This window comes from Scylla paramamosain, chromosome 2 (assembly GCF_035594125.1).
Source record: "Scylla paramamosain isolate STU-SP2022 chromosome 2, ASM3559412v1, whole genome shotgun sequence".
In the NCBI taxonomy this organism is placed as follows: Eukaryota; Metazoa; Arthropoda; class Malacostraca; order Decapoda; family Portunidae; genus Scylla; species Scylla paramamosain.
In genome coordinates this window covers 21,156,561-21,175,300 of record NC_087152.1, presented here as the reverse complement: position 1 = coordinate 21,175,300, position 18,740 = coordinate 21,156,561, and the positions used below count along the sequence as shown (strand labels likewise).

General features: G+C 37.7%; 1 protein-coding gene across 4 annotated transcripts in view; it reads left to right on the top strand.

The window, feature by feature from the left end:
* Positions 1–18,740, top strand: part of LOC135111742 (actin-related protein 8-like) — a 301,644-nt gene that overhangs the window by 169,658 nt on the left and 113,246 nt on the right. For all 4 annotated transcript variants that reach the window (XM_064025446.1, XM_064025438.1, XM_064025431.1 and 1 more), the window contains one exon: positions 13,486–13,635. In XM_064025446.1, coding sequence (XP_063881516.1) covers positions 13,486–13,635 — 150 coding nt within the window. The remainder of the gene's footprint in view (positions 1–13,485; positions 13,636–18,740) is intronic.

Here is an 18,740-nt window from a genome sequence, read left to right as displayed (position 1 = left end):
CATTATATTGTGGCCTTAAAACTTCTTCGCCTGCCCTTAATCTCATATAGATATATATATATATATATATATATATATATATATATATATATATATATATATATATATATATATATATATATATATATATATATATATATATATATATATATATATATATACTTCTCTTCTACCCTATATAATGTTTTAACCTAGCACTCATCCATTTAGGGTAATTTTTCTGTGATCTTATTGCTCTATACAGGATGTTTGGTAACTGACCCGTATGAATTTTATCTACAAAATATTTATACATCTCATCTACATTTACTTCACCTAATCCCCTCATCTTGGTCCCTACCATCCTCTCCACTCCTTCATCTACTCACCTTGACCTCACCTCTCCCATTTCAGCATGACCTGACCTTCCAACATACTCACACCTATCTCCCCCTCCCTCTCTCCTCTGCCCCTTTTTGGACACATCTTCCCTCCTCTTGTCCTACACCCTCACACCTCACCTCACTTCTCTCATCTTATCTTATCTCTCTCAACTCCGTCCCGGACGTGACCTCACCCTGCATCTGTTGCCAGTCAACTCCTTGGAGGTACCTTTTTAATTCCTCAAAATCTGCTCTAGGCCAGTCAATAGGGGATTGAATAAGGAAAAAATTCATGGAAAGCTGGAACAAGCTTCATTACCTTTGTAATAGGGTACTTAATAACATATTAATTTTGCACCCCTCTACCGTCCCGGATTTGGCCACCATCTTGGAAAAATGGTGGCAAAAAATAGTTTTTTGCAAATATCTCGCTTGGGACTCACTTTACCAGAAAATATGTCAATACATAAAATAATCTACGCAAAATTTCCTATAATTACTCTTCTATGCATATTTTTGATATGTCACACCGTTTTCGTGCCAAGCCTATGAAAAAGTTTGCGGCTTGTTTTGCCTATACCCCCAATCTCCAAAATTTGTCTCAAGGGTGTATTTCCTCTTTTTGTTTCTGGCTTAGGACAGACCGTGAATGCTCACTGGCAGAGTTACAACCCTTGCACCCAACCATCCACCCAAATTATGAAGTTATCCATTTAAACAATGCTTTACCAGTTCTTGCTGCACAATTAGAAGTATTGATTTCCAGGATAGCATTGGTTTTCTCATCATGGGTAGTATAGCGAACCACATTTTTCTTCATAGGAAAGTAATGACAAGTAGTTTGGTTCTTTTGTAGAATGGCTGTAAGATAAGATAACAGCCTGGCATGTATCTATCTATCTATCTCTTGTCTGACACCTTCATCCCTTGCAGGGTGGCCATGAACCAACCTCCCCAGGGAGGTTTGTTCACTGTTTTTTTTAACTGTATTTGCTTTTTATTAGGAGTGGGTTGCTGGCCCTCCTATAATATATTCTGATTATTCTATTCCATGAGTTTCTTCACTCTCTGACATCAAGAAGTTTTCTAATGTGGCATCAAGGGGATCGTCACAGTCCTCTTCATCATCAATTACATCAGAGTTTGAACATGACAGCCCCTTGCAAGAAACACATATCACAGAGCATTTTAATCCTGCCTTTCTACAGCTGCAGGTGGCAGTCATGCAACCTTTAGCACATTTGCATGACACAATGTTGAGTAGGTCTGGTGGAGCTGGGTCTTTATCTGTAGTGACTGGAACCAATCCTTTTGTAGTTGCATTCCAACCCCAATTTGTTGGAGACAGAATAGCGTGTGAAATTGCTGTGCACTTCTTATCCCATTTACTTTTATCACCTTTCTTGTTCTTCAGTACAACAGTTTTAACAAGACAGCTGAGGGTATCTGGTATAAGAGAATCCATGTCAGTTAAGAAATTTTCTGGACATGGATACAGATCAGTTTCATATATCTGGGACCTTATATCTTCAGCAATTATTTTGGCGGCTGCTTTTACTACTCGAAGTCGCTCTTCTTTCTCAGTCAGAATTTTGTTCCCTGTGTCGCGGAAACACACCACAGGCTTTCTGTTTTTGTTCACTGAAACAACAATGTCTTCTCCATATCTTTCTTTCAGTTCAGACTTTATTGTTTTTTCAGTTGGTAGCTCACCCTCATATGCCTCAAAAATCTTACTGAAAGTAAATTGACATTCTTCTCTGTTTTCTTCCAGGTAGTTAAAAGCATGTGTCATTGCCTCTATAACTGTATCACTTTTGGGACGACCACGTTTCATCCCAGGATATGCTTGGTAGAATTTTTTCATGCAGGTTGAATGGTACCTTGCCTCAGCAGCAACTAAATCAACTACATTAGATATGCGAGTGCATACTGTTTGGCCCCATTCATCATTTCTCATTTCACCTGCTTTGAAAATAGTGTCCCTAACATGAAGAGTCTCTACACGATGAACAGATTCACGCTCACTTGAAAGTTTTTTGCTGAAGACAGTCAGTTAGGGGAGAGGAGTTAATAAGACGAAAAGCTTTTGATTCCATCTTTTCTAAAAGAGCAGTATGAGTGGAACCCTCCCAGACATGTGAAGCATACTCCATACATGGATGGATAAGGTCATTGTATAGAGTTAGCAGCGTGGGGAGTGAGATAAACTTGCGAAAAAGTCTCAGAATGCCTAACTTCATGGAAGCTGTTTTAGCTAGAGATGAGATATTAAGTTTCCAGTTTAGATTATAAGAAAAGGACAGACTGAGGATGTTCATTGTAGAAGATGGGGACAGTTGAAGAAGGGGGATAGTTGTCTGGAAGGTTGTGTCAAGTTGATAGATGGAGGAATTAAATTTTTGAGGCATTGAACAATACTAGCACTACTCAAACCCTCCCTCACAAAAAGATGGCATGGGCAATGTGAAACCAACCTACCAATCTCACCCTCAGACCAGGCAGTTGGGTACCTTCCACAAGGCTTGCTGCAGGATGAGCAATATTAGTAAGTGGGACACCATCTGTAATAGCACCTCAGGCCTTCAGGACGAGCACAGAGGCATGTGCTGGCCCCTCTGGCCAGGTGGGGGATTGGCACTGCACCCACACCGTGTACCCCTGATTAAATCCATGTACCCAACTGGGTTTCTGACAGGAAAAGCACTGCTGCACCCCCAGTGGGCCATCATTCTGGAAATGCCAGCGAGACTACTGTAGTCAAGGCTAAGTGGGTTTGGCGCTGGGACTCGGCAAATCTTGTCGACGACCCCCACCAAGCTGGGATAGAGAATCTGACAGGGCAGGAAGACTAAGGATCAGTGAAGCTGTTAAGGGAACTGAAGCCTGGCAGAACCCCATTGCTCTATTTTTTTTTTTTTTATTTATTTTTTTTTATGTAGGAAGGACACTGGCCAAGGGCAACAAAAATCCAATAAAAAAATATGCCCACTGAAATGCCAGTCCCATAAAAGGGTCAAATCAGTGGTCAAAAATTGATGAATAATTGTCTTGAAACCTCCCTCTTGAAGGAATTCAAGTCATAGGGAGGTGAAATACAGAAGCAGGCAGGCAGTTCCAGATTTTACCAGAGAAAGGGATGAATGATTGAGAATACTGGTTAACTCTTGCATTAGAGAGGTGGACAGAATAGGGATAAGAGAAAGAAGAAAGGCGTATGATTAAGGGAAGAGGGAATGTGTGTCCAACTCCTCACCTTTTGCCCTTCTCTCGGGGAAGTCTTTAGCCGAGAGATTTATTAAAATCTACTGTTACCAGCAGGCGCCACATGGAGGCAGATTTCCCGTGTAACTAAGTCTCAAATAGGGTTTTCACATTGCATAGTGAGGTGCGGCACACCATCAATCTATCCCCTACAGGAGTCATAGTTACTCCCGTACTCAGGTACTGAGGACTCCATATCCTACAATGGCGACTTTGACTGAAGGAAAAGCTGCTTTCATAATATTTCTTTAATGTATATGATGAAAAGAGGCAAGTTTAGCAAGTTTAGCCAATTTTGTTTAATAATATACAAGTGCAGTCTACTGTACTTGACAGCCAGGGCTCTTCATACTTCTCCCTCATCAAACACACAACAAGGAAAATGCTTGTTGTGTGGCATTACTAAAGCAGCCCTCTGCTGCTTTAGTAATGCTTTGAATTCCTACTTCTTGGTTCTTGAAGGGACACATGGCTTGCCTTGGTGGTGTGCTTGTAAACACTGGCTAGTACAGGACTGGGGATGAGAGCAAAGTCTGGGGATCATGAGAACATCTGTTTGTTGAAATAAGCTTCCAGGAACATAGGAACACAAGATGCCAGAACAGGGGGAAACATTGCTCGTGCGAACCATGCTTAATTGGGTCCATATATCCATGGACCTTGCCAGATGCACCCACCCCCACACAGAAGTCAACTAAAAGTGTCATATTCATGCACTCATCACTGTTGCCCTCCATTTACTTGTATCATACACATTCTTGCTTGTTGCACAGTATTTCCTTTCTCATTTAATGCTTTCTTCAGACAGTTAATCTACTCCAGGCATGGCCTTCCTCTTAAATTATCACTGCACACATCTGACCACATTATTCTCTTTATTAGTTTATTATTTATTGCCTTTCATTCTTTCCATATGCCCAAACCATCTTAATATTTACCCATCCAGCCAACTCTTTCAAAACACAAGTTCCTCTTTCAACTCCTCATTTCTTATTTTATTCTCAAACAGTTCATTTCCATTACATTTCTTGCATTACCATTTCTTCACCACCACTCATGTTCCATGTCTTAACATCATACAGCACAGTGGAACTCATACAATCCTTTCTCTTACACTCATAGTCAGTGTCCTATGTTTAGAGATCTTTTTTAGTCCATCAAGTACTTTTGGTACTTTCTCTACCCTGCAGTTCACCTCTGTCTCAGCTCTTCCATCCACTGTAATTTGATCCCAAATACAATAGGGCACTCGACAACAAACATGGTTCTTTCCATTGTAGCATTCGTTTTAGCAAATGTGTGTTATGGCAACTGAAAAACCAATGGGAAGAAATTATTGGTTTCAGAGAACCAGAAAATCATATAAAAAATTCCACAAATTTTGAAAAAAACCCCATCAAAATTAGTACATTTGTACTACTAAATTTGAGATAACACAAATCTATGTAGTATCCTCCCAAGTTTTGCGCCTAGTCCTAAATTCTCACCATCCTGAATTTCGCACTTCTTCGACAAGTATGGATCACATTTACTTGCTGCTGGCATCATGGATATACATACAGTAAATCCCACCTAAATCAGAGCACTCTCTCTCTCTCTCTCTCTCTCTCTCTCTCTCTCTCTCTCTCTCTCTCTCTCTCTCTCTCTCTCTCTCTCTCTCTCTCTCTCTCTCTCTCTCTCTCTCTCTCTCTCTGAAAGTAAGAAGAATCCTATGAATTGCTAAATAGAATGAGATTGATTGAAAATGATAATGGAATTATATAAGAGTGAGAAAGAGTGAGAAACGATGAAGTGAATATGACAGAAGGGGGAGAAAGAGAGTGAGGTTTCACTCCCTTGTTTCTTATCTCTGACAGATAAGGAGGAGGGGAGGTGACAGGGAAGGAGGTTTGAGACAAGACAAAAGAAATGAGAGGAAAGGGAGAAAGGGAAGAAGGGACAGGCAGTTGATAGGTGAGAAGTGATTTGCACAGCTGGTGAGTTAGTCTTGCAAGTTTTAGTTTGTTATTCCGATTAAATTTTCATTAAAATATCAGTGCTCGCGCTAGTGTCAAACTTGTTATGCCAGTTTTGGTTTGTTATTCTGATTAAATTTTTATTAAAATTCCAGTACTTGCACTAGTGGTGAGTTTGTTATGCCAGATTTGGTTTGTTATTCCGATTAAATTTTTATTAAAATTCCAGTGCTTGCACTAGTGGCGAGTTTGTTATGCCAGTTTTGGTTCATTATTCTGGTTAAGTATTTATTAAAATTTCAGTATGTTATTGCAGTTGTACATTATAACAACTGTGCATTGTCATGTACTGTACCATACTTAAAATAATCCACCTCTTCCAGCTGTTCTCCATTCAATCTTACATCTATCCTTTCACCACCTATCTCTCTAGAGCATTTTATTACTTTAGTTTTACCAGCATTCACTTTCAGTTCCCTACACCTACAAACATGCCCAAACTTCTCTGCTGGTCTTTTCAATCTCCTCTTTAGCCACCAGAGCTGTATCATCACCAAATAGTAGCTGACTCAGACCTCTTTCCCTTTCTTCCTCATTGATCAAACTCAGGCCTCTATCTAAAACCCTTATATTCAATTCCTTTATCACAGCATCCATATACAAGTTGAACAATTGCAGTTACATTATACAAACTTTATGCAAACTTACTTTAACTGGGATAAGGTGACCTAAGTCCCACTTTTAGACAGGACAGTCCTTCTCACACCCGTCCTAGTCAAACTCTTCTAACTCCATTTATCAATATTTACCTTTCCTTCCTGCTGGAAATTACTTACACATTCAGGCTGTTTCTAATAATCCCTCAAACTACTGCTCTATTGCTTTAAGTTCCTGTCTTTCTAATTTTTTTTCAATCTATTGTCAACAGGAAGATTTCTAAACATATATTACTTCACAACCTTTTTACATGGTCACCAGTATAGATTTTATTGTGGCTGTTCTACTGGTTATGTGACCTTCCTTACTGAGTCTTGATCATCCTCTTTTATATGTGCAGCTTTTGAGGCTTGCTCACTATCTATGAAAATTAAGGGATCACCCAGCAGAAATGGAATACAGCAAAGTTGAAGGTGTCTATTCTCCAAGAATGGAGATCTCCACAACAATGATATATTCCACTTGGGATGTTAAATAATCAAAGGATTTTTTAGACTTAAAAGAGTTAGGTGAGAGGTATAAAATATACAGTACAGATTAATTTAATTTGAGAGTGACTGAAAGTCAAAGACAGATGGTTGAAAATTTGGAACATTCAAGAACATGGGCATAAGAGCAAGTTAGGTCATCCTGCTTTGAATTGGAAGTGAGGATAGAGAAAGGAGGAGGGAACAGAGAATGGATTACTGTCAGTAGCCTCAGACAAGTGTTTCAGTAAAGTAAAGATGAGGGTTGGAAAAAGAAAGATGACCCACAGATTGAAAATTAACTCCAAGGCCATGAATGTTACAGAAGATAATGCAGAAAAAGTTGAGTGGGCTGCCTAGAAATTTTGGGTCAAAAATGGAGGAGCAGTCCTCCCCAGATTGGAATTCCAAGGCTTGTGTTTTTTTATTAATTATTTTTTATTTATTTATTACTTGTTTGTTTATTTATATTTTTTAATGTAAGAGGGTCACTGGTCAAGGGCAACAAAAATTTGGAATAAAAGAAGGTCCACAAATTTGGAATAAAAGAAGGAGTTTCAGAGTTTACCAGAGGAAGGGAGGAATGATTGAGAATACTGGTTAACTCTTGCATTAGAGAGGTGGACAGAATGGGAGTGAGAGAAAGAAGAAAATCTTGTGTAGCGAGGCCATGTGAGGTTAGCAAGATTAAAAAAGGCAGTTAGCATAAAAATAGTGATAGAAGATAACAAGAGGTGCAACACTGTGGTGATCAGAGAGAGAGGCTGAAGACAGTCAGTTAGGGAAGAGGAGTTGATAAGATAAAAAACCCTTGATTCCACCCTGTCCAAAAGAGTGTTATGAGTGAAAACTGGCCACCCCCTCACCAACCCACCTTCCCACGTTGTGTTGTGAAACACAAAGGGAAACATTCAGTGAGGTCACAGCCAGGTTATTGATGAGTTCACAACATCCCCTGATCCAGTGATAGAGACCTCACTGGGAGTAGTTATCATTTGGGCAGGTGTCTACTGCCTTCTCAAATATAGTGTTGTGTAAAGGAAGAGAATTGTCTATAGAGGAGGCAGTCATGAAGGCTATTACTGTCCCCTTTTGTTGTAAGACACAAAAGAAAATGTTCAGGGAAGTCAGTACTAGGTCAAAAGCAAGTTCACAGCACCCAAGTAAGCCAGCATTTGTGAGGATAGGTGTGTGTATATATATATATATATATATATATATATATATATATATATATATATATATATATATATATATATATATATATATATATATATATATATATATTTATTTATTTATTTATTTATTTATTTATTTATTTATTTATACCTATCCTCACAAATGCTGGCTTACTTGGGTGCTGTGAACTTCCTATATATATATATATAGTATAATATGAGACCAATGAACAATAAGATTCATGTCACAAACACCAACGGAACATGTCTTGCAAAGAATAGGAAAATTGGCAAAAGTAGAAGGAATGAAGGAAATATGGATGAAAAGAGACATGAACAAAGAAGTGAGAAGTAGATTGAAAGAATTGTGAGTAGAGGCCCAAAAAACAGGGAGAGAACACAAGAACAAGTGAAAAGATTCATCTGGAAAGTTGTGGATATGAAAGTGAGGAAAAGGTGGCACAAAGATGCCACACAAGATCACCAAACAAAAGTTTAATCATGTATGCCAACATGGATGGTTTGGTGTCAAGCTTATTGCAAATTAAAGATTACTTAAAGAACAATAAACTAGATGTGGTATGTTTAACAGAAACCAAACTAAAAGAGAAAATAAAGCTGGGATTTGCAAAGGAAGGATATAGCACATGGAGGAGAGACAGAAATGAAAAGGGAGGAGGAGTGATGATATTGGTAAAAGAGGATATTGTTGTTGTTGAAAAAGTGCAATATGGTGACGAAATGGCAGAAACATTGAGTGTTATGATTAAGACCAAAGGAAGTGATAAAAGGAAAATCATTGTGACATACTGCCAAAAACTGATGCATGGGAGACCAATAAATTTAAAAGCATGCAGCTAGAAACAATAAGTAGTATAGAGGAAAAGATAAGGAAAAGTAAATGTGCACTTAGTAGGTGACTTCAACACTAAAGGAATTAACTAGGAGGAGATGGAAGTGAAAGAAAATGTTTGGTCATGGAGTGAAGAACTTATGCAAACCATGATGGTGAATACAGTGAAACAGTGGGTGAATGAGCCTACAAGATGCAGAGAAGAACCATCACAGTTGGACTTAATGTTTACAAAAACCCCAGAAAGTAGACCAAGTATACATTGTCAGAGTCCACTGGGAAGAAGCAGTCATGTGATAATAGAAGTAATACCACAGGAGAAAAAAATGTTGCACAAGAAAGAACAATACGGAAATGGGAGACAGAACTATGCTAAAGCAAACTTTACAGAACTTAATAAGTTCTATGGAAAAATTAACTGGAAAGAGCTATTCGGAGATAAAGTAGTGCAAGAAAATATGAGATATTTTTGAGTAATTATAGAGAGGGAATGCAATAGTTTGTGCCAAGTTATAAAGTGAAAATTGGGAAGCATGAATGGTATAATGACAGGTATCAAGCTATAAAGTGAAAATTGGGAAACATGAATGGTATAATGCCAGGTGTGTAGAAACAAAAAAAGAAAAAGGACAGGGCATGAAAAAAAATGAGACAACTGAACAGGAATGCTACAGAAGAATACAAAAAAGCAAGGAATGGATATAGTAAAATGAGAAGAGAAGAAGAAAAAAATTTTGAAAGTGACATAGTAAGAAAATGCAAGGAAGAACACAAACTCTTCTACAGATACATAAATGGGAAAATGAAACATAAGGATGGCATAAACAGGTTAAAAAGGGAAGGAAGAATTTATGAAACTATTGAGGAGATGAGTGAACTAATGAATGAGAGTTTTCAATCTGTGTTTACAAAAAAAACTGAATTTATGGTACTGAAAGTGGTATCACAGAACGAGGGAATACAGGAGATACAAGTAAAGAGAAAAGAAATCAAGAAACTGCTGGAGGAGCTGGATGTTAGAAAAGCTATGGGACCAGATCAAGTAAATGGATAGATATTAAAAGATTGCAGAGAACAAATGGAAGAACCCATATGGGATATAATTAACAGCTTGTTGAGAGAAGGAAAAGTACCAAGGGAATGGAAAAGAGCTAACATAGTGCCAGTATAGAAAGGAGGAAATAAAATGGAACCATTAAATTATAGGCTGGTGTCACTAACAAGTATTGTAAGCAAGCTTTGTGAAATAGTAATTAAAAACAGATGGGTGGAATTTCTAGAAGATGAAAAGATACTTACAGAAAACCAATTGTGATTCAGGAAAGGGAGATCTTGTGTCACCAGTCTACTGAGCTTCTATACGAGAGTAATAGGTGGAATGCAAGAGAGGGATGGATGGGTTGATGCGGTATACCTGGATCTCAAAAAAAAACATTTGATAAAGTTCCTTATTAAAGCCTTATGTGGAAGCTAGGGAATGGAGGAGGATTAAAGGGAGCAACATTGAGATGGATGGATTATTTACAAGGGAGGGAAATGAGAACAGTAATCAGAGGCACTAAATTAAGTTGGCACACAGTGACAAGAGTGACAGTTCCACAAGGATCTGTGTTGGCACCTATTATGTTTCAAATATATGTAAATGATATGAGAAAAGGATCTAAATAGTTATATTTAGTTTGTTGATGATGCAAAAATAATGAAAATAATAAAGGATGAAAATGACTGCAAGGAGTTACAAAGGATATTGACAAGATACATGCATGGAGCCAAAGATGGAGACTAGAATTTAACACCAGAATATGCCACATGTTGGAAAAAGGAAAAAGTGAAAAGGGACCTTTGTGGAAGTATAAAATAGGAGGAGAAATAATAATGAAAAGTAATGAAGAAAGAGATTTGGGAGTAATGATTCAGGACTCAGTCACCTGAAAGGCACATAAATGGAATTTTCAGCTTTACATACAGCTTATTAACAATTAGAGTGGCATTTAGCTATTTAGATAAAGAAGTGATGAAGAAAATTATAGCAAGCATGATACAACTTAAGTTGGAATGTGCAACAGTAGTTTGGGCTCCACATGGAAAAAAAGACATATGGAAACTGGAAAGAATATTGAGGATAGCGACAAAGATGGTAGCAGAATTGAAAGACTTAAGCTATGAAGAAAGACTTGAAGCGATGGGATTAGCAACAGTACAAGAAAGAAGAAAAAGAGGAGACCTTGTAACAATGTACAATAAGTAAACAATATAAAAAGAATAGACAGAAATTACTTGATACCACAGATGGAGGAGGGAAAGAGACAGATGAAGGGGCATGAGAAGAAAATAAAGGAGAGTGGATGTTCAACCAACATCAAGAAATACAGCTTCCTGTATAGAACTGTTGAAATATGGAATGATTTGAAGGAAGAAGTGGTTGCAGCAAACAGTGTACTCATGTTTAAAGAGAAACTGGATAAATATGATCATGGAGACAGGACAAAATTAGCTTTGGCTCGTGCCCTGTACAATACAACTAGGTAAGTACAACCAGGTAAATACACACACACAAAGAGGGAGAGAGAGTTGTTGTTTTTGCAAGAGAGAGAGAGAGCATTGCATCATTGGCCATTGTCAGGGTTGTTCACTGGCTGTCACACAGCCACAAACATGTGGTAACTGTGTGTCAGCCAACTCTCCCGTGTTTTAAGACCTAGTATGTTTGTAAAATAAAGCAAGCATTCAATAATTTTGAAATGTGCTGTAATTTGGGAAGTTTCGTAAATTAAAAAACAAGTGTACAATAGACTTAAGAGGGTCGTTATACCCAAAATTCGATAAACAGTGGTTCATTATATCAACGGTTTACTGTATTAAAAACATGTAACAGAAATTGGAATGTTTTTTTGGGGGCTGGAATGGATTAATGGCACTTCAATTAATTTTAATGGGGAAAATTGATTTGAAACGAGCAAATTGAGTTATGACCTCTGTCATGGAATGAATCAAATTTGTGATTCAAGGTACCTCTGTATACACACAGCATAGGTAGGCGGGATAACAAAAAAATATAACAGATAAATCAATAACAATAATCTTATTGCTGATAACTGGTAATTGATAACTGGCAATAAATTTATCACCCAATTAGGTGATAATAGATAAATTGATAAATCCAAAGTTCTGATACTAGTGATAACGACATTAATATTTAAAAAAAAAAAGATAAATCTAAATCTTAGAGAAAACTTCAAATTAATGTTTATCCTGTCTCTTCATTAATGAAAAGTACTGTTTTAGTAAAATAACTACATTTGATTTTGAAAGTTTAAAATTTCAACGTGGTCATGTTCCAAAAACTAAAGTTATCACTTATTGCTAGTTTGGAACTAAAAATATCAGCAATTCTAATGAATCGATGATGCAGGAAAAATAATTATTGGATAACTGATAACTCAATATCATTATCACAATAAATTATCACAATAATTTATTGCGATAACACCCACCTATGACATATAGCTAGATAAATAAATGTTAGCCCATGCACTTTGATGAAACTACTGACCTAGAAAGTCACATACTTGCACATCCCATTCATTAGAAAAATGTGAGGAAAATAAACCATGTTTACAGATGTTTCAGAATATCATGGCAAGAGGTTGTTTACTATCAAGGATTTATAGATGTGAGATCAATGTTACAATTCCAGTTACAAGTGCATATAATGCTTATACCACCACACTTTTCTTTATAGTATATTCTCTCATGTGATTTGATTTTTTAGGGTGACATTGATTTAATTTTCCATTTAAAAAATATACACACAGTGGAACATCAGTTACCAAACATCTCCCTTTTTGAGCAACTAGGTTTTCAAACAAAAATTTTAACTCACAGTTGCTTCAGTTGCCATACAATAATTTGGTTTTCGAACAAAGTTTCAAATACTACAAGACATAGCAAAAGCTGCCATTTATTATTAATCTATAGTTTCTATAAATATTTCCTTTATTTTTATATATTTTGAGGAGAGACACAGAGGGTAAGACAGCATTTCAATCTTTTAAATAAGTTAAATGTGATCCTGTTGAAGAACCTCAATGTAAACAAAGAAGGTTTGGTGCTTAGGAGTAATCCTGAGCCTCCTGTGGCTCTCTCTATGACCCACAATGCCATCACTACTGCACAACTGCATTTTCCCAATAGCTTTTCCCAGCAACAAGATGTCTAATCCTTATGATCACCTTCATTTTGTCGGTGAGTGGGTTGTTCCTCTCTGTGACACTTTGTAGGGCTTCCCTCACTTGATTGGTGACAAAGAGAATGCCTGCATTGTCTAAATATTGTTTAATGAGTTCTGTGTCACAATGTTCAATACATCCTTTCTAGATAAAAAATTTCTAAGCTAGAGATGTTGTGGAGTGGCCATCTTAGCAGTGGGAATGTTGGTCACTACCCGCTAAGACATGGTGGACAGGTGTCTGAGAACAGATTAATCTATTTTACATTGATTCCTATGGGGAAAATAGTTTAGGTTTTGTAATGTTTTGGATTTTGAGTGACATTCAGGAATTAATTAAGTTTGAAAACCAAGCTTGCACTGTATATTCATTCATGTACGAGTATTTTTCTAAACTATTTATTTATTATTTATCAATTTCAAATGTTTATGTTTTTTTCTATTATTATTATATATTGCAGTTACGTTTGGATTATGGTGGTGGTGATGTTACTCAAGTATTCTATTGGCTGTTGAAGAAGTCTGGTTTTCCACACCCAGTGAACCTTAGCAGGAAACTTGATGCAATGCTACTCAACAAACTTAAACATGAATTTTGTCATGTTAATTTGGTAAGTATTTTATTTTTTCATTTGCATGGTAGTCAATTAATTGTAGCATTTGTCAACTTACAATTCAGTTTGCCATTACCTGGCCTAACAAGTAAACTGATCTAGACATGATTGCAGTATTTCTTTGTAAAGTGCCAGAGTTACAATATTGTCAGTTTTCATATAATCATTACATTTTGCTACCATAAAATCAGAAATCTTAACAGAATTTAAAATGCTGAAATTTAAGCCGAGCTTCTTACTGAGAATATCACCTTGGTTCCATGACTAACCAACCATGACTGAAAATATTACCCTCTTACTCTCTATTCTCAGATGTAGGAACTGACTAATATACACTTGTTATATGGTACCTGATAAGAAACCAGATGTTTCTCAAGGCAAGTATAATTAAAACTGACTATTATTGTCAATCGAGGCAATGGGTGGGAGCTTGGTTGGTGTCACATAGTAATGTTTTTTTTTTTTTCCATGCAGTTTTTCCATGAGCGATGCATTGATAAAATAATTTTCATGTTTGTTTGCCACACACAGCTCTCCACTCTAATAACAAGATATAGCAACTGTATACATAATATGGCCATTCTCACAATGATAATCTCCATTTGCAGCCATGCATGTTTTCAGCTCTGTTCACCTCCATGTATCCTGATAATATCTGAGCTGGTAATTCATGACAATGTAACTTTTGTTACACCCACACATTAATGGTTTTAGTATAAATTTGAGAGTCCAGTTACAAGATGTATTTTGTGCGTGCATTCCTCACTTGACTTCTGCAAATTAATGTTGCACATATTTCCATATCATACACCATTGGTTACTAACCACCCATTATTTGTGACAAAATATTGTCTGGAGTTATCTTGTGCTGAGGAATAAAGACAGAGAGAGGAAGGATAGAAACTGTAGGAGGGTAGCTTAAAAATTAAAGCTTAAGCTAAACTCATTCAAAAGATGTTGATATGTCTAAGACAATAGCAGAAGTTTTACCAAACCCATGAAAAAGGATGACCAAGATTCAATGAGGAAGGCCAGATGATCACTAGTAAAATCCTTCTTTATGGAAGCCATACTTGAGGTTGGAGAGATTTTGAGTGGATAAATGTCTCTGGGTCTCATTAAGGACAGATTTGACAGATTCAAAGACTTTAGATAGGTTGGAAATCAAAGCAATTGGACAGTAGTTTCAGGGATTAGAAAAGTTGCTCTTTTTAGGAACAGATTGAATGTAAGCAAACTTCCAGGATGAATGAAAGGTAGATTCAGTCAGGCAAAGGTGGAGGAGTTTTACCAGGCAAGACGTGAGCACAGAAGTAGTTACTGAGAATGATAGGAGGTACTTTGTTAAGCTCAAGAGCTTTCCCTGGATTAAGGCTAGAGAGGGCATGAAAAATGTCACTGTAAAGAATCTTAATCTCAGGCATAAAATAGTCAGGTGGAAGTGAAGGATGTATAAACCTAGAATCATTCAGTGTTTTTTTTTTTTTTTTTTTTTTTTTTTTTTTTTTTTTTTTTTTTTTTTTTTTTTTTTAGCAAAGGTGTGAGTAAATAGTATGGCTTCAATGATTTGTAAACTTTGTGGTTAGGTAAAGTGAGTGGAATCTGTTTATTTTATTTATTTATTTATTTATTTATTTACCTTTATATATATATATATATATATATATATATATATATATATATATATATATATATATATATATATATATATATATATATATATATATATATAAGAATGCCACTGGCCAAGGGCAACAAACAAAACAAACAAAATAAAAACAAGGCTCACAACTTTAATGCTAGTTCTTGCAGATATGCTAAAAAGAATTATAAAAAAAAGAGAAGTGTTTTGAAAGCTCCCTCTTGAAAGAGTTCAAATCATAGGGAGGAGGAAATACAGAAGCAGGCATGGAGTTCCAGAGTTTACCAGAGAAAGGGATGATTGATTGAGAATACTGGTTAACTCTTGCATGAGAGAGGTGGACAGAATAGGGGTGTGAGAAAGAAGAAAATCTTGTGCAGTGAGGCCATAGGAGGAGGGGAGGCATGCAGTTAGCAAGATCAGAAGAGCAGTTAGCATGAAAATAACTGTAGAAGATAGCAAGGGATGCAACATTGTGGCAATGAAAGAGAGGCTGAAGACAGTCAGTTAGAGGAAAGGAGTTGATAAGACGAAAAGCTTTTGATTCCACCCTGTCTAAAAGAGTGGTATATATGGAAGCCCCCTCACCCATACATGGACAGAAGAGGCCTCTGTACAGAATTATTTTCGCAATGATGTTTTCCATGCCCTCACTGGCCTAAACCCTCGGAAGGCTTATGGACCTGATGGGGTCCCTCCTATTGTTCTCCGAAACTGCGCCTCGGTGATTGCACCTTACCTAGTCAAACTCTTTCAACTTTGTCTGTCAACATCTACTTTTCCTTCTTGCTGGAAGTTTGCCTACATTCAACTTATTCTTAAAAAGGGTGACTGTTCTAATCCCTTAAACTACCATCCTATTGCTTTAATCTCCTGCCTATCTAAAGTTTATGAATCTATCCTCAACTGAAAGATTCTTAAACATTCTTAAACACTTCACAACCTTCTATCAGATCACCAGTATGGATTCCATCAAGGCCACTCTACTGGTGATCTTCTGGTTTTCCTTACTGAGTCTTGGTCATCCTCTTTTAGAAATTTTGGTGAAACTTTTGCTGTTGCCTTAGACATCTCAAGAGCTTTTGATAGAGTCTTTGATTTCCAAACTTGATTTCTTGATTGATTTCCACTTGATTCCTGGGACAAGATGGAGAATGAGAGGCCTCCATTTACACCTTTCCCAGTCATGGAACTGACAGTCCCATGAAGATAAGCTTCCTGTTCCCTGGGATGGTTAGGTTCTAAAAGATCTTCATTGGTGGTTGTCAGATCACAATCTACAGATGTGGCAGTCCCTACAGTTGGCCTCTTCAGATGTGTACTTATATATCAATGTGTCAAAAATGGGTTGGGGAGTGTCAGTCTTACAAGACTCAGTGAGTGGTCTGTGGAGTCCACATGAACACTCTTTACATATCAGCTTCTTGGAGCTCAAGGCCATTCTTATGGGTCTGGTTCACTTTGTAGCATACTTTCATAGCAAGAGAGTGGCAGTATTCTCTGACAATGCTGTGGCCCTGTCGTACGTGGCCAAGGAAGGCAGGACTTGCACTGGAATGCTCAATGCGGAGGTGCAAGGGATCTTTCAATAGGCAGATCATGCCACCCAGATCCTAACCCAGTTTGTGGAGGCATCATCCAGTGTTGTGGCGGACTGCCTCAGCAGATGGGGTCAGGTATTTTTCACAAAGTGGACCCTTCATCAGGACATCTACAGTTGACTGTGGAGGCTTTGGAGTTACCCCATTGTGGATCTGTTTGCAACAAGGCTCAGCTTTCACCTTCCAAACTTTGTTTTCCTCTTCCAGGATCCAATGGCAATAGCCATGGATGCTTTCCTGTACAGCTGGGATCATTAGGATCTGTACACCTTTCCACCTTTCCCACTGATCAGAAAGGTTCTTAACAAGCTGATGACTGCCTGACACACCAACCTTATCCTGATTGCACCATTCTGGCTGCAGAGAGAATGGTTTCCAGATCTTGTACAGGCCTCAGTGGACATCCCTTGGCGCCTGCTGCATCACAGAGACCTTCTCTGCCAACCACATACTCGCAGGTTCCATCAGGCTCTCCCCATACACTCAGCTGCATGGAAACTATCAAGCGAGTCCTCAGATACTGAGGCCATTCCTCATAGGTTATGGAATTCCTGGTGAAATCTAAATGACTTTCCATACTTATGAACTACCAATATAAGTGGGAGATGTTCAGAGTGGTGCAAGAAGGATGATCATACAGTCTCTAATCCTTGTAGCCAAAAGTTTGCTGATTTTTTAGTTTATATAAGAAAACAGTGCAATCTGTTAATTACATCTATTAAAGGCTATGTTAAATGGAGTGTCCTCTCTCAAGGGTTTGACCTCTCCTCAAACCCTGTTCTCCATAAAGTCATAAAGACTTATTTGGCACAAGTTCATTGCACATCTTGCAAAGCTTCTTCACGGAATGTATAACAGGGTGCATGTCGCACAGTCAGGCAGTCTGATCAGTGTTTGTGTGTTCTACTTTCTCTTAAAATAAAACTATAAAGACAATATGAGTGCTAAGTAAATCCAGTAGCTCAGTTCAATCTCATAATGACATATGTGAAATAAAAAACTCTACCAAAATTCACACTAATTTCAACTGATATGCAAGGCAGTTAAATGGATCATTCCAGACAAGAAGCATAATATTTTCAAAAGGTGGTAAGGTTTCTCTCTCTCTCTCTCTCTCTCTCTCTCTCTCTCTCTCTCTCTCTCTCTCTCTCTCTCTCTCTCTCTCTCTCTCTCTCTCTCTCTCTCTCTCTCTCTCTCTCTCTCAGAGATATGGTAATTCCACTATTGTCTGTTACTATGATCTGAGAGGTTGGGTGAGTGAGTGGCTACAGTGGAAGCGATTTCAAGTGGGAGTTGCCATGGCAATGGACTTCCACACCCCACTTCTCAACCTATCCAGCCATCCCCACCCACATCAGCAGTTTTATTGGACATTGAGTTCAAGGTCATGATTGATAAGTTCATCACCAAAACTCTGTATACATGCTACTCATGAAACTAGAAGATAAAGGGGAGAGAGAGAGAGGAATGAGGGAAGAAGGATCATTATAACAGACAATAGTAGGATTATGACTCAGAAAGAGAGAGAGAGAGAGAGAGACCAAAACTCTGTATACATGCTACTCATGAAACTAGAAGATAAAGGGGAGAGAGAGAGAGGAATGAGGGAAGAAGGATCATTATAACAGACAATAATAGGATTATGACTCAGAAAGAGAGAGAGAGAGAGAGAGAGAGAGAGAGAGAGAGAGAGAGAGAGAGAAATAGGGGGGGAAGCAGGCAACAGCCAATCAGGAGGTAGCCGCTAATGACGTCACTGAATTGGGAGTGTGGGAGGGCCAAAGGTGCTAGCTAGCTATCCTCTATGAAATAAAAGCCTTGCAACTTTTGGTAAATATGCACTGCAGTGTGCAGACAAG